Source organism: Pocillopora verrucosa, chromosome 6 (genome assembly GCF_036669915.1).
Source record: "Pocillopora verrucosa isolate sample1 chromosome 6, ASM3666991v2, whole genome shotgun sequence".
Taxonomy (NCBI): Eukaryota; Metazoa; Cnidaria; class Anthozoa; order Scleractinia; family Pocilloporidae; genus Pocillopora; species Pocillopora verrucosa.
Genome location: NC_089317.1, coordinates 15,979,136 through 15,994,311, shown reverse-complemented (window position 1 = coordinate 15,994,311; position 15,176 = coordinate 15,979,136). Strand labels below are relative to the sequence as shown.

Here is a 15,176-nt window from a genome sequence, read left to right as displayed (position 1 = left end):
CTTGAATAACTTAATGACCCCAATGAACTGTGATAAACTATGAAGGTTTGAAAGAAATCGGTGAGATGGCATGTATCACGCCTGTCCGGTCCTCTCGTGGACAGACTCTTAAATATACTTTGAGGTCTAAATTGTAGTGGAAGCCTTCTGAAATTATCAGTTATTTATTCTGGGTAGCTGTGTAGTAGTTTTTCGAAATTTTCTTTGGGCTTAAAGCCACGGAGCAGACTAAATATTTCAACCTGTAGAATAGCAGGAAGGATAGTCTTAGCATCAGAGATCTACCTAATAGCCAATTTGCAGAGATTTTTCTGCATCAAAGCGTCGAGGCAAGTGACCAGTTAAAACTTGAAGTATTGACGAGCCTGCGTGACACTCCTGGCATCAGCAAGCGATTTTTAAACTTCTCTCTTCATAGATTAGTATGTTAACAAAAATAGAACTGTGGTTGGCAAGGATTCTTTGAGATGCTTCATCAAAATCATTCCTCAAATATTTAAGGTTTTGTCAACTAAATCTTATAAAAGCCTTAAAAAAAATCAAACCAGATTTTAGCGGTTCGTTTTACACCTAACTACTTTACTGATTTCACTTTATATAAAAGCCTTACGTACCCTAATTTGGGATAGCTCTTTTTTTTTTACTTCAATGAAATACCGGATAGAGTATTGTCTCTACTTGTTTCTATTTAATTTATCCATCTAAAAGTCTTTTAGCTCTGTTTCCTTCGAGTAACTCTTATTATTTACTCTGTCGGGGTCTGTTTTCCTGTAAAAAAACGAAAAACAACAATTTATTATTAACTCGATTAATATAAAGGATATAAAGCAAATACAACTGGACCAAGCACAATATGTAAAATGTAGATGACTAACACTTGTATCTGATTGGCAGTCTATAGTAACTTTTCGAAAAAAAAAAAAATATATATATATATATAAGTGAAAGAATCAAAGAGGACGCATCGATTCTCTGTTACTCAGAGTTTCGCGCCTAAACGCTCGTCAGATAGAACTATATAACTATATATATATATATATATATATTATAAGAGGAAAAAACGACGAGACTACATTTCCCGACAAGCCTGTTTCGTGAATCGCTTCACTCTTCAGGGGTTTAATTAAACCCCTGAAGAGTGAAGCGATTCACGAAACAGGCTTGTCGGGAAATGTAGTTGCGTCGTTTTTTCCTCTCATAATATTTATTCTGCTCTGCTTCAACGTATTGAGCAGTGTTCCACACGAAAATCGACTTGCAGACTTCCTATATATATATATATATATGTTTGACTAGTCAAGGTAACAAAGGATCCCCGCCGGGACAGTCAGCGACCAGTAATCCGTAGCCACCTTCACATCTAACTTAACTTTAATTTATGAAATACCCGTTCTCACCGAGTCTTACCTCTGTTTGTGAATTCAAGCCTAACATCATCTCCAATCAGCGTAAACGAAGCCCACTCAGACACTTTGGTCAAGCCGTTTTTTCTCATCCACTTCATGGCCTGATGAAGGGATTCACTGGCACTTTCTCCTTCAACAAGGTGTTCGTAGAACCGACTCATCAGCTTCTCTGTTGCTGAGTCTGAAATGGCCCACAGCGCAACCAACACCGAGCGAGCACCGGATCCTAAGAACGCACGGGCAATTCCTATAACTCCCTCGGCTGTTATCTCTCCACTTCCACTGTGACAGCAGCTAAGTACCACCAGTTTAGCTTTGACTTTCACTCTTGAGACATCAGCCATCGTCAACATGTAAGCTTCCTTAGGTAGGGTAGTGTTTTGACTGTTGACAGAAGGAATGGGGTAGAGGGAAATTTCTCCCCTTTCGGCGCTACCATGGGCAGCAAAATGTATTAGGCTCACTGAACTTATCCGCTCTATTACTGCCTGCTTCGTTGCTTCCTCTTCAACCAGGGGGGGAACGCCCACCAGTCGTCCGACCATCTCCGCTTCCTTTCTTGCACCTGGCAAATCAACCGTGGGATTGCCTATTATCAAGGCACCAGTGTTGCTGTGATAGTCCTCTGGATTATCTTGAATCATCTTGAGTGTCGTCAAAGAAGGAATGACACGGATCCTACGAGTCTCTGACAGGTATTCGGCTCCCTCCTTTTCACTCAGGGCAGCAAAGGGAACTTTGTACAAACTGCGGTCAGGAACAATAATCACTTCAGGCTCCTCAAGCAAATCATAAACGGGGGCAATAAACATTTTGTAACACAAGGATAGACTTGAAATGACTTCCTCGTCCTCGTCCTCGCCCTCCTCCAAGAGTCGCAACCTTGCTGAGCTTTTTTGTTCGGGGGAGAGAGGTTGCGATTCAACCACATTTAAAGACCGATCTTCACAATCTTCAATGGGCAAAATACCAAGACTCCGGAAATTTTTAGCCAAAAATTTACTCAGAGGCAAGTCTTTGGGCAACCCGGCCTGAACTAGATTCTCTTCAGGTGATATTCTTCTATAGTGAAGGACTCCACCTGTTTTCAAGATCCACAAATGCAGATGATTGTGAAAATAAGAAATGTACAGACAAGTACAGTTGTTTTTCGTTCTAAAAATGTTTTCAATGCCAAACCAAGATTGTGGATTAGCAGAGATGTGCGTTTTAACCGAGTACTTCTCTGCCATCAAGTCTGATAGGCCTCTAGCTCGACCCAACTCCTCAACGTAAAGAGCATCACGAGTTTTTCCGGTGACACAAAGCAGAGTGCAAAGCAGCTTGTAGGGAAATATTCCTGAGTGCTCCAGAAATGATGTTTTGAACTGATCATTGGCGCCCAAGAAAGATCTCAGCTCCTCATACTTTTCAATACAAAGTTGAAGACACGAAAGGGAGTCTTCGACTTTATTTTGAAATAAATACAAAATGGCGTATTCTTGAAGAATTTGGAACACTGTTCTTCTATCTCCAATATCTCTGGATATGGATAAAGCTTTCTCCAAGCATACTTCCGAAACTTCATAATCTCCAACAGTTCTGGACATATTTCCAAGATTTGCAAGATCTACTGCCTCCCCTCCCTTATCACCGATTTCAGTTCTGATATTAAGCGCCTTTTGGAGATACTTTCTAGCCTTGCCGTATTGCCCGAGTAAATGAAACACAGTACCTAGGTTTCCGTAGTCAGTTGCTTCTCCTTTTCTGTCGCCAATCTCAGTTCTGATGACAAGCGCTTTTTTATGATACTCTTTAGCCTTGTCGTATCGCCCGAGCGAATGAAAAACAGTACCTAGGTTTCCGTAGTCAGCTGCTACTCCTTTTCTGTCGCCAATCTCAGTTCTGATGACAAGGGCTTTTTGATGATATTCTTTAGCCTTGTCGTATTGCCCGAGCGAATGAAACACAATACCTAGGTTTCCGTAGTCAGCTGCTACTCCTTGTCTGTCGCCAATCTCAATTCTGATGACAAGCGCTTTTTGATGATACTCTTTAGCCTTGTCGTATTGCCCGAGCGAATGAAACACAGTACCTAGGTTTCCGTAGTCAGCTGCCATTCCTTTTCTGTCGCCAATCTCAATTCTGATGACAAGCGCTTTTTGATGATACTCTTTAGCCTTGTCGTATTGCCCGAGCGAATGAAACACAATACCTAGGTTTCCGTAGTCAGCTGCTACTCCTTTTCTGTCGCCAATCTCAGTTCTGATGAGAAGCGCTTTTTGAAGATACTCTTTAGCCTTGTCGTTTTGCCCGAGCGAATGAAACACAGTACCTAGGTTTCCGTAGAATAATGCCTCTCCTTTTCTGTCGCCAATCTCAGGTCTGATGACAAGCGCTTTTTGATGATACTCTTTAGCCTTGTCGTATTGCCCGAGCGAATGAAACACTGTACCTAGGTTTCCGTAGCATAATGCCTCTCCTTTTTTGTCGCCAATCTCAGTTTTGATGACAAGCGCTTTTTGATGATACTCTTTAGCCTTGTCGTATTGCCCGAGCGAATAAAACACACTACCTAGGCTTCCGTAGTCAGCTGCTACTCCTTCTCTGTCGCCAATCTCAGTTCTGATGACAAGCGCTTTTTGAAGATACTCTTTAGCCTTGTCGTATTGCCCGAGCGAATGAAACACAGTACCTAGGTTTCCGCAGCATGATGCCTCTCCTTTTCGGTCGCCAATCTCAGTTCTAATGACAAGGGCTTTTTGATGATACTTTTCAGCCTTGTCGTATTGCCCGAGCGAATGAAACACAGCACCTAGGTTTCCGCAGCATGATGCCTCTCCTTTTCGGTCGCCAATCTCAGTTCTAATGACAAGGGCTTTTTGGAGATACTCTTTAGCCTTATCGTATTGCCCGAGCGAATGAAACACAATACCTAGGTTTTCGTAGTCAGTTGCTACTCCTCCTCTGTCGCCAATCTCAGTTCTGATGACAAGCGCTTTTTGATGATACTCTTTAGCCTTGTCGTATTGCCCGAGCGAATGAAACACTGTACCTAGGTTTCCGCAGCATGATGCCTCTCCTTTTCGGTCGCCAATCTCAGTTCTAATGACAAGGGCTTTTTGATGATACTTTTCAGCCTTGTCGTATTGCCCGAGCGAATGAAACACAGCACCTAGGTTTCCGCAGCATGATGCCTCTCCTTTTCGGTCGCCAATCTCAGTTCTAATGACAAGGGCTTTTTGGAGATACTCTTTAGCCTTATCGTATTGCCTGAGCGAATGAAACACAATACCTAGGTTTTCGTAGTCAGTTGCTACTCCTCCTCTGTCGCCAATCTCAGTTCTGATGACAAGCGCTTTTTGATGATACTCTTTAGCCTTGTCGTATTGCCCGAGCGAATGAAACACAATACCTAGGTTTCCGTAGTCAGCTGCTACTCCTTTTCTGTCGCCAATCTCAGTTCTGATGAGAAGCGCTTTTTGAAGATACTCTTTAGCCTTGTCGTTTTGCCCGAGCGAATGAAACACAGTACCTAGGTTTCCGTAGAATAATGCCTCTCCTTTTCTGTCGCCAATCTCAGGTCTGATGACAAGCGCTTTTTGATGATACTCTTTAGCCTTGTCGTATTGCCCGAGCGAATGAAACACTGTACCTAGGTTTCCGTAGCATAATGCCTCTCCTTTTTTGTCGCCAATCTCAGTTTTGATGACAAGCGCTTTTTGATGATACTCTTTAGCCTTGTCGTATTGCCCGAGCGAATAAAACACACTACCTAGGCTTCCGTAGTCAGCTGCTACTCCTTCTCTGTCGCCAATCTCAGTTCTGATGACAAGCGCTTTTTGAAGATACTCTTTAGCCTTGTCGTATTGCCCGAGCGAATGAAACACAGTACCTAGGTTTCCGCAGCATGATGCCTCTCCTTTTCGGTCGCCAATCTCAGTTCTAATGACAAGGGCTTTTTGATGATACTTTTCAGCCTTGTCGTATTGCCCGAGCGAATGAAACACAGCACCTAGGTTTCCGCAGCATGATGCCTCTCCTTTTCGGTCGCCAATCTCAGTTCTAATGACAAGGGCTTTTTGGAGATACTCTTTAGCCTTATCGTATTGCCCGAGCGAATGAAACACAATACCTAGGTTTTCGTAGTCAGTTGCTACTCCTCCTCTGTCGCCAATCTCAGTTCTGATGACAAGCGCTTTTTGATGATACTCTTTAGCCTTGTCGTATTGCCCGAGCGAATGAAACACAGTACCTAGGTTTCCGCAGCATGATGCCTCTCCTTTTCGGTCGCCAATCTCAGTTCTAATGACAAGGGCTTTTTGATGATACTTTTCAGCCTTGTCGTATTGCCCGAGCGAATGAAACACAGCACCTAGGTTTCCGCAGCATGATGCCTCTCCTTTTCGGTCGCCAATCTCAGTTCTAATGACAAGGGCTTTTTGGAGATACTCTTTAGCCTTATCGTATTGCCTGAGCGAATGAAACACAATACCTAGGTTTTCGTAGTCAGTTGCTACTCCTCCTCTGTCGCCAATCTCAGTTCTGATGACAAGCGCTTTTTGATGATACTCTTTAGCCTTGTCGTATTGCCCGAGCGAATGAAACACAATACCTAGGTTTCCGTAGTCAGCTGCTACTCCTTCTCTGTCGCCAATCTCAGTTCTGATGAGAAGCGCTTTTTGAAGATACTCTTTAGCCTTGTCGTTTTGCCCGAGCGAATGAAACACAGTACCTAGGTTTCCGTAGAATAATGCCTCTCCTTTTCTGTCGCCAATCTCAGGTCTGATGACAAGCGCTTTTTGATGATACTCTTTAGCCTTGTCGTATTGCCCGAGCGAATGAAACACAGTACCTAGGTTTCCGTAGCATAATGCCTCTCCTTTTTTGTCGCCAATCTCAGTTTTGATGACAAGCGCTTTTTGATGATACTCTTTAGCCTTGTCGTATTGCCCGAGCGAATAAAACACACTACCTAGGCTTCCGTAGTCAGCTGCTACTCCTTCTCTGTCGCCAATCTCAGTTCTGATGACAAGCGCTTTTTGAAGATACTCTTTAGCCTTGTCGTATTGCCCGAGCGAATGAAACACAGTACCTAGGTTTCCGCAGCATGATGCCTCTCCTTTTCGGTCGCCAATCTCAGTTCTAATGACAAGGGCTTTTTGATGATACTTTTCAGCCTTGTCGTATTGCCCGAGCGAATGAAACACAGCACCTAGGTTTCCGCAGCATGATGCCTCTCCTTTTCGGTCGCCAATCTCAGTTCTAATGACAAGGGCTTTTTGGAGATACTCTTTAGCCTTATCGTATTGCCCGAGCGAATGAAACACAATACCTAGGTTTTCGTAGTCAGTTGCTACTCCTCCTCTGTCGCCAATCTCAGTTCTGATGACAAGCGCTTTTTGATGATACTCTTTAGCCTTGTCGTATTGCCCGAGCGAATGAAACACTGTACCTAGGTTTCCGTAGTCAGCTGCTACTCCTTCTCTGTCGCCAATCTCAGTTCCTATGACAAGCGCCTTTTGAAGATACTCTTTAGCCTTTTTGTATTGCCCGAGCGAATGAAACACTGTACCTAGGTATCGGTAGTCAGCTGCTACTCCTTCTCTGTCTCCAATCTCAGTTCTGATGACAAGCGCTTTTTGAAGATACTCTTTAGCCTTGTCGTATTGCCCGAGCGAATGAAACACAGTACCTAGGTTTCCGTAGCATAATGCCTCTTCTTTTCGGTCGCCAATCTCAGTTCTAATGACAAGCGCTTTTTGGAGATACTCTTTAGCCTTGTCGTATTGCCCGAGAGACTTAAGCAACATTCCTATGTTTCCGTGACAGGATGCTTCTCCTTTTTTGTCGCCAATTTCGGTCGTTATGGTAAGGGCCCTCTGAAGATACTTCTTCGCTTTAAGGTTTTCGCCAAGTTTATGAAACATATATCCGAGTCTTATGCAGGCGCTTGCTTCTCCATTTTTTTCACCAGTTTGTCTCTTTATATTAACTGCTTTTTCATAAAGCTTTTTGGCATCTGTAAACCTGTTTTGACTCTCAATTATCTCTGCTAGAGCCATGCTTACATCTCCTTCTGTTACTAAGTCACCAGTCTCGCTGAGTAAGACAAGCAGTTTCATGCCGTATCTTTCCGCACTGATGTATTCAGAGATACTACGATAAGCGCCGAAAAGAGAAGAATAAATGGCCTCGTATATTAGTGGGAGTCGTGAAATGAATTGGTCTTTGCTGTTTTGATCGGCGTTATTTAGCAAAATCAAACATTCGTTCCATATCTCAATGGCTTTCTGAATGCGATCTGAGTTGAGCAGGAACAGGGCGATGTACATGAAAGCTATCATGGCTTCCGTCTGCTGTTGGGTTTCCATTGCCATCCTCTCCTGTTATTGAGGAAACATTACTTTTAGTAACAGAAGTTAATCAAGTGATTCGCTAATCTGGATTCATAATGAGTCACTACAAACAGGGACCCACATGTGAAGTTACAAAAACGGGCTGAGTCGATTACATCTGGAAACTTCTTGTAACGAGCTGAAAGTGTTAGAATTCAAAATATCGACTTAACACAAAAAAATAAGTGAAGAAGAGGCGTGGATAAGTACAACTGAAGTACATCACAACGGATCACATTCGGTAAAACTTGTCAAATCAGTTTGACCTGCACAGTTTTTTTTTTAAAACGGACTGTGTGACTGTCACACTGTGAGAGTCAACTTTTATCCGAGTGATTTTTGATCTAGCTGTTTTGCTTGTTCATCTTATCAAGTAAAAAAATTAAAAGACGCGCGCTTGAGTTTGACTAATGATCGTGCGTTGAGGGCTCGCGCCATCAATTAGGGGCTTTTTAAAGGTCGCGGGTTTCTTAAAAAGAAAAAAAACATGAAAGGATTGGTGAGCCTTTTACTACAACGTTCTGGGAACATTTTAAAATGTTCTTCTAGCAGTTTATCACCTAGTAATGAGCTTACTTATCTGAAGTATTTGGCTGAAAACATAGGATTGATTTTAGTTTTCATCACGTGATTGTGGAAACCATCAGTTTGCTTAACAATCGTAGCTAATGAGGTTGAAATATATTGTATAAAACCATAAAGGTTTGAAGAAAGCACTTTTACAGCAGAGATATAAAGCATCCGTTCAGCGGAAAAGCACGTGTATACTATGAATGCAATTACAGTGAATATAAGTAAGTTTCAGTTTTTCTAAGAAAGTTGTAACATCTCTCTTCGTGAGCGCGCAGCGTCTTGACTTCTTATGCGGGACTCTGGCGCTTTAACAGACAAAGAAACAGATTACGGCCTTTAGGAAAATATTTACCGTAAAACCCGCCGCTAGTATCCAAAGATTTAAGTGAAGGGTATCACGACCATGACACGCTTGTGTACAAGTCGAATCTACCGCGATCTCTGAATCGTTCGTTGATCTCATAAAATCAATTCAAATTAATAGCTAATGCAGGTCAAAGCCACTGGAAAACCACGTAATGAACCACCACGGATTTCGTTCAGCGAGGAACAGTCCACAACATAGATAGAGGTCTGATTTTATTTTTATTTTGAACGATACTCAATAACCTTAGTTAACGAGGATAAATTATACGGTATAAGCCACAGAGATTTGAAAAAGTCGCCGTAGAACGAGTCTATTTCATTGTGGCGGCGATTTAATTGCGCCATTAACCGCTTTAACGAAGGGCTAACGCTCGAAACGGGTCAACTACATATTGCAAACACAAGGATCCAAAAAGCATTTACTGGGCTTTGCCATAAGAGCCTTACCTCTCTACAGCTACTAAATAACGATAGCTGATAAAAAGCAAGTGACTAGAAAAGATTTCCAATCGCACTTACCAAGATGTTGACAACGTGGCTGATGCTTTGAAAATGAATCAACAAAATTAACGAATTACAGTCGGGACTTTTCTCAACCTTCCAAACTTCTGCTGTCGCAGTGTTTTGAGTATCCAGATCACTTGTGTTAGAGGTTATTCCCTTCCCCCCTCTAGGCTAATCGAAATAAAAAGGAAAGTTTTAATTGTATAATTTTTTTGTGTGTTCCTATACCTATCTATTGCGTCCTATTTTGGTTGAAATTTTCAGCAGGTAGTGGTCATATGATAAAGTGCTTATTGATGTGAATTTGGTTTGGCTCTCGTTCATGAAGCAAGGACCTCGCTGCGCTCGGTCCATAGGTTAGGACCCTACCACTCAACCAATGAGTACACAATATTTGGGTTTTGTACGTCACACTGTTATCACTAATGATGTAATTGAACATGAAAAACGAAAAGTGTTTTTCTTTTTTATTCTTTTTTAATAGGGAGCGTGAGGCTTTAGTGTGGGCCTCTTTGAAAGGTTTGATTTTCATCACAAGATCGACCACAGTACAACCTAAGTTTCTTTCTTTAAACGGTTAACTATTTGTGCGTGACAATCGACTCCTGGTCTTCGTAAACTTTTCACTTTCTAACGAGTGTGATTTGCATGATCGAAGCCAGAAATACTAAAAAAACTAAGTGACTGTATTTCGGTTTCGCACGTAACTTTTATAACTAAGGATGAGAAATGAAACATTTTACCCTGTTTATGATGGGAAACGTCTGGCTTCAGTGTTCATCTCTTTAGGAACGGTTAGATTTGCATCACGAGATCGATCAGATCGAGAGTACAAATTAAGTTTCTGCCTTTAAACGGTAAGCTATCTGTGCGTGAAAACTTACCCGTTGTACTCATGAACTTTTCATTTTCTTGCGAGTGTGATTTGCATGATCGAAGACAAAAATAGTAACTTTTGTAATACATAAAAAAACGGACGGAATGGATCGGTAATTTGCTCGAAAATAACTTCAGTCACTTGTCTTAACTTTGAAGGTATTTTAATACAGTGACTGAAATATGGCAACAAGCAAAAACCAAATGACAGAGAAAGGAGGTAGCTTGACTTTCAGTGATAAACAATAGTTATAGTTAATAGTTTAACATATTTCTTTTAGGAAGAGGAGAGACGTGGAGAAAATGGACTGGACCACAGTTAAGTTGTAGGATCCGCGCATCTGGAAGGCACTCTCTTGAAAACTCCTAGCGGAATTTCGCGCTACTTTAACCTTTTTATTCCCTCTTTTCCTCAGACAATTGCAAGAAACTTGCAACTAGAGGGCACTAACACCGAGCGATTATTTGAATGATAAAAATTATATATGGCTTGGGTTCTTCCCTGTCTTCGAAAAATAACAAACAATTGCAAGCTTGACAGGCTTGCTTCCCATTTAATTTAGTATTGATGTCAACATTACCTGATTTCTCCAAATTCGGGGAAACTTCGTGTTCCAAGGCTACACGGTCAAAGCCAAACAAGTCACAATTGAGAATTATGGGCTCACTGTAGTAGAGGGAGGATCTCAATGGGGTGATGGCTTTTACGGCTGAAGGTTCCAACTCAAGCGAATGAATTTCGGTTTCTTACGTCACGCTTTTATAACCAATGATGGAATTGAAAATGTAAAAATAACTTATTTCATTAATTTTTAACAGGGAACGATCAAACGTCAAAACAAAGCCATGAGGATTATTCTGGGGGCCAACAGAACCACCTGCACACAATATGTGAGGAACAGTCTAGGGCTGTTAACCACCTGCACACAATATTATTGTATAGTTATTAACACTATACAAAAGAGACGATTCCTCAGATTTGTTTTTATTTTTAGGATTGTACACGACTAAAACTTCCCCAAGCAACAAGAGGTTTACCTAACCAGTGGGGCTGAGCTCCAAAACAGAAATCTACGGAACCAAGGCACTCTCGACGTACTACAATCTAAGACTTCTTCAGGAAGAAAGACTTTTCCAAATTGCTGATGCAAGTGACTGGAACTCACTTCCCTCAGAACTTAGGATAGGCTCTTTTTAAATTAAAATTGATGCATCTTTGAATTTATGTGTCACGCTTGTCATGCAACTGATATAATACGATTGAGAGGATTTTAAAACTGGAACTCAAATCTGGCCAGAAAGTGATAGAGCATAACGCGATCATCGAAACAGCTCATAAAATCATAAATAAACAAGGTAAGAGTGTTTTGTTAGATTTTTTTACAAATTGTACTGATTTATGCCAGTAAACGGTGGCGACAAATAAATATTTCTTTGCCAGCTTCAATAGTGACAGAGGATTAAGTTTGGATGATAAAACAGCGGATTAGGTTGACAGAAATACCGGAGGCCAAGTATATTCGCCACATGAGGTCACACAACTCGGTTAATGTTCACGGTGAAAGTTTGCATATTTGAGCGGTCGAACGAAAAAAATAATTTCTCGAAAACTGAAATATATTTTCACAAAAAAACTACACCACAATTATAAGGACATATTGGGCTACAAAATATGAAAGTGGGGGTGAAAGCAAATTTTGGGTGACTTGCCGCTGTTTGTCTGATGCTTGCTGACATTAGCTCTTAAAGCGGGGAAGCCCCGAAGATGTTTTTGCGGGTATTACAGATCGGAAGACCTACTTCTTCGATGAAATCAGCTTTCATAAAATATTTTGCAGGATTCCTTTTTCGCCTATGTTTTGTTATCTCTTTTACCAAGAAATATAGTTTAACAGAAGGCACACTTCAAGAAAAGCCAGTCTAATTCGAACGGTTTTAATTTGTTTTTAAGTCTTCACCTTGACAAAGCCAGGACTAGCAACAAGAATGCACTTGATGACTGAAAAATTAAATCAGAAAATAATTTTTAATAATAAAAGGGTGTTGATGATCAACAATAAAAAGTGCATGCATCCATAAGTTAATAGCACATACACAACAAAAAATCTTGACCAATGTTTTGGAGCAGGATGCAAAAATCTGAACAAAAATTTGGATTGTGGGAGTGAAGGACCATGGAATGTTTGCGGTAAAGTGTAAGGGGCGGGGGGGGTGTTCCTTTTAAGCAGTGCGATATGTCTGTTATGACCAGGGTGCCAAATTTTATTCTTTAATTTTGATCTTCTCCACACTGTGCATAGTTCATGACCTGATATTTCAACGTAAATTATCGAGAAGGCGCCTTCCGATCACCTTTGTCTACTTTGTAAGTCACGCAAGCGCGCTAGCGTTACGACCGATCACGTTTACGCAACGTTTTAGGACAACTCGGCATCTAATCTCCACACAGTTGAAGTGAAAACCTAAAATCCTCTACGTAGAAGATAAACGAACGAAGTTTGAACTGTCAAAAGGAGATCTAGGTCTATTCCAAGAATCATGCAAATGATCTGATCGGGGAAAAAAATCATTCAGGTGATGATGGCGGTAGGTCATGCGTTCAGGCGCTCTCGCAGTTTTCAGCTATTTCTTTCCCTTATCTTTACTGATAATCATGATTTTACACGGTTTCCTCTTCATGGACCGTCGATTGGATTGTTTGACCGAGCTGTCGCCTACAACCAAACACGATGCGGCCGCCATTACACACCGACTATCAGTCGCAAAGGGCTTTCATCCTCGAGAGTTGCCTACTATCCAAACTCCGTCTGAAGCTTCCAAACATCATTTCTAATGAGAAGTGGTGATATTAATCCAAACCCTGGCCCAGTTAACTCCAGCGCTGCAAACCCGGAGCCACGACAAGATGGATTTAACCTCCGCGGACTTCACACATTTTATGCAAACGCTCGCAGTATCGTCAACAAACTCGACCTACTTGAGTTGTAAATGTCTCAGAGGAACTACGATTTAATTGTACTAACTGAGACGCATTTGGACCATTCCATTCTCGACTCCGAAATTTTCCCTTCACACTACACTGTCTTCAGGAAAGATCGTGCGACCAATGGCCGTCATGGCGGTGGTGTGTTAATTGCAGTTCGAGATTGCATTCCAGCTACTCTTCGCGTAACTCATCAGTGTGAGTCTGAATTGCTTTTCATTGACTTGCTCTTCTCTCCCACGAGCGGCGGATAACCCTTGGTGTGTTCTATCGGCCCCCTGGAGGAGATACAAAGCCTTTAGAAGACCTCCGGATCTGTATTCAAGAATTGAATTCAACAGCCGAATTAATTCTGCTCGGAGATTTTAACCTGCCGGACATTGACTGGTCATGCAATAGAGCTCTGCATCAATCAGATATTTATGTTCATTTAATTGACATAATCCAGGATAATTTCTTAACGCAATTAGCCAGAGAGCTTACAAGGAATCAGAATATTCTGGACTTAGTTATTTCAACTTCGCCAGATATTGTGGATCGATTACTCGTTGGAGATTGTTTTTCTGATCACAGATCCCTTAGTTTCAGGATCCTCTGCTCGCCTTATGCACAGCGTAAATCCCAGAAGCTTCTCTATTCGTACAGCAAGACTGACTGGACACATTTGAAGTCTTTATTATCTTATATTCCTTGGAGCTGTGCCTTTTTCGATGATGACATTGATTATAACTGGTCCTGCTGGAAAGACTTGTTGTTTACAGCTATGGATCAATGTATTCCCTTGTGTCAAAGCAAGAGAAAAAGTAACGCACCTTGGATAACAAAGGACCTCATTAATCTGTGCAGGAAAAAGAAATCGCTTTATAGCAAAGCTCGAAAAAGTGCCAACCCCGTCCTTTGGGAGAAATACCGAAAGTTAAACAATGCTGTGAAAAGAGAATGCAACCAAGCTCGCTGGACTTACATTAATAACATGGCCTCGGAACTTGACTTCAGTGGTGATTCTAAGCCTTTCTGGAATTACGTTAAGCGTAAACGCAATGGTACTAATAATTTAGTATCCTTAAATGTTGGCGACGAAGTCTTGACAGATGATTCTAGCATTGCTAGCAGCTTAAACTCGTACTTTTCCTCTGTATTCACTACTGAGGACCTCGCAAATATGCCTTCCTTAGAACCTACAGTCAGCGAGAAACTTGATGTTATTTCCTGCACTTCTGGCGAAGTAATGAAGTGTCTCAAGTCCCTCAAACCGAACAAGTCCCCGGGACCAGATCGTATTTCACCAGTAATTTTAAGATCGTGCGCATCGGAGTTAGCTCCTTCGATCTCATATTTGGTAAACAAATCTTTCCAGCTTGGGCATTTGCCCTAAGACTGGAGGTCAGCAGATATTGTTCCACTCCATAAGAAAGGTTCTAAACACTTGAGAGAAAACTACCGTCCAATCTCACTTACCTCTATCGTATGCAAGATCAGCGAAAAAATTGTACGAAATAGGATAACATCCTTTTGGCATAACCTAGACGTGATAAACAAAAACCAATTTGGTTTTCAGCAGGGCAGGTCAACTACGACTCAATTACTCTCAACTATCCACGACTTTGCGAAATCGAGAAATTCATCTTTTGCAACAGACGTCATCTTCTTGGATCTCGCCAAGGCTTTTGACAGTGTTCCCCACGAGCGCCTACTTATTAAACTACGTAGCCTTGGTATTGTAGGAAACTTAATCAACTGGCTAAGGCCCTTCCTCACCTGCCGTAAGCAACGAGTTGTTGTTAGAGGTACCTTTTCTGAATGGGCGCCCGTGGTATCTGGTACCCCGCAGGGCACCATCCTTGGCCCAATTTTATTCGTGTCATACATAAACGACATTGCTGACTGTGTTTCGTCCAATATTAAGAGGCGATCTCTGTAAGAGCGGTCCAGGGCATTTCGCATCGGAAAAAAGTTTTTCTCTCAAACTTTGCCCAATAAACTATTTTTGGTAACAAGTAAATAAAACCACATTAGTTTTTGGAAATACCTCAAAATAAAATTTTTAGAGCTCTCAAAAGTCAAAGCTGCAAAAGGCCCTTTTTTGACCTC

At 41.6% G+C, this 15,176-nt stretch overlaps 2 protein-coding genes across 2 annotated transcripts; one reads left to right on the top strand and one right to left on the bottom strand.

Moving 5' to 3' along the window:
* Positions 1 to 745: 745 nt before the first annotated feature.
* Positions 746 to 10,765, bottom strand: LOC131792651 (tetratricopeptide repeat protein 28-like). The gene is made up of 7 exons (XM_066168945.1): positions 10,684 to 10,765; positions 7,286 to 7,771; positions 5,761 to 6,685; positions 4,943 to 5,520; positions 3,315 to 3,862; positions 1,408 to 2,954; positions 746 to 768 (listed from the first exon to the last, which is right to left on the bottom strand). The coding sequence occupies exons 2-7, from the start codon at positions 7,763 to 7,765 to the stop codon at positions 746 to 748; spliced, it is 4,101 nt and encodes a 1,366-aa protein (XP_066025042.1). The 5' UTR covers positions 7,766 to 7,771; positions 10,684 to 10,765.
* A 1,917-nt stretch (positions 10,766 to 12,682) lies between these two features.
* On the top strand, positions 12,683 to 14,460 carry LOC131770202 (uncharacterized). The gene is made up of 2 exons (XM_066168944.1): positions 12,683 to 12,688; positions 13,330 to 14,460. The coding sequence occupies exons 1-2, from the start codon at positions 12,683 to 12,685 to the stop codon at positions 14,458 to 14,460; spliced, it is 1,137 nt and encodes a 378-aa protein (XP_066025041.1).
* Positions 14,461 to 15,176: the final 716 nt, after the last annotated feature.

Excerpts from the sequence above, each read along its gene's own strand:
- LOC131792651 (XM_066168945.1), bottom strand. The coding sequence starts at position 7,765 with ATGGCAATGGAAACCCAACAGCAGACGGAAGCCATGATAGCTTTCATG. Across the intron at positions 2,955-3,314 it reads TACGACAAGGCTAAAGAATA|CTTGGAGAAAGCTTTATCCA; the intron begins TCATCAAAAAGC and ends TTCGGAAGTATG. Across the intron at positions 769-1,407 it reads GCTTGAATTCACAAACAGAG|GAAAACAGACCCCGACAGAG; the intron begins GTAAGACTCGGT and ends GTTTTTTTACAG.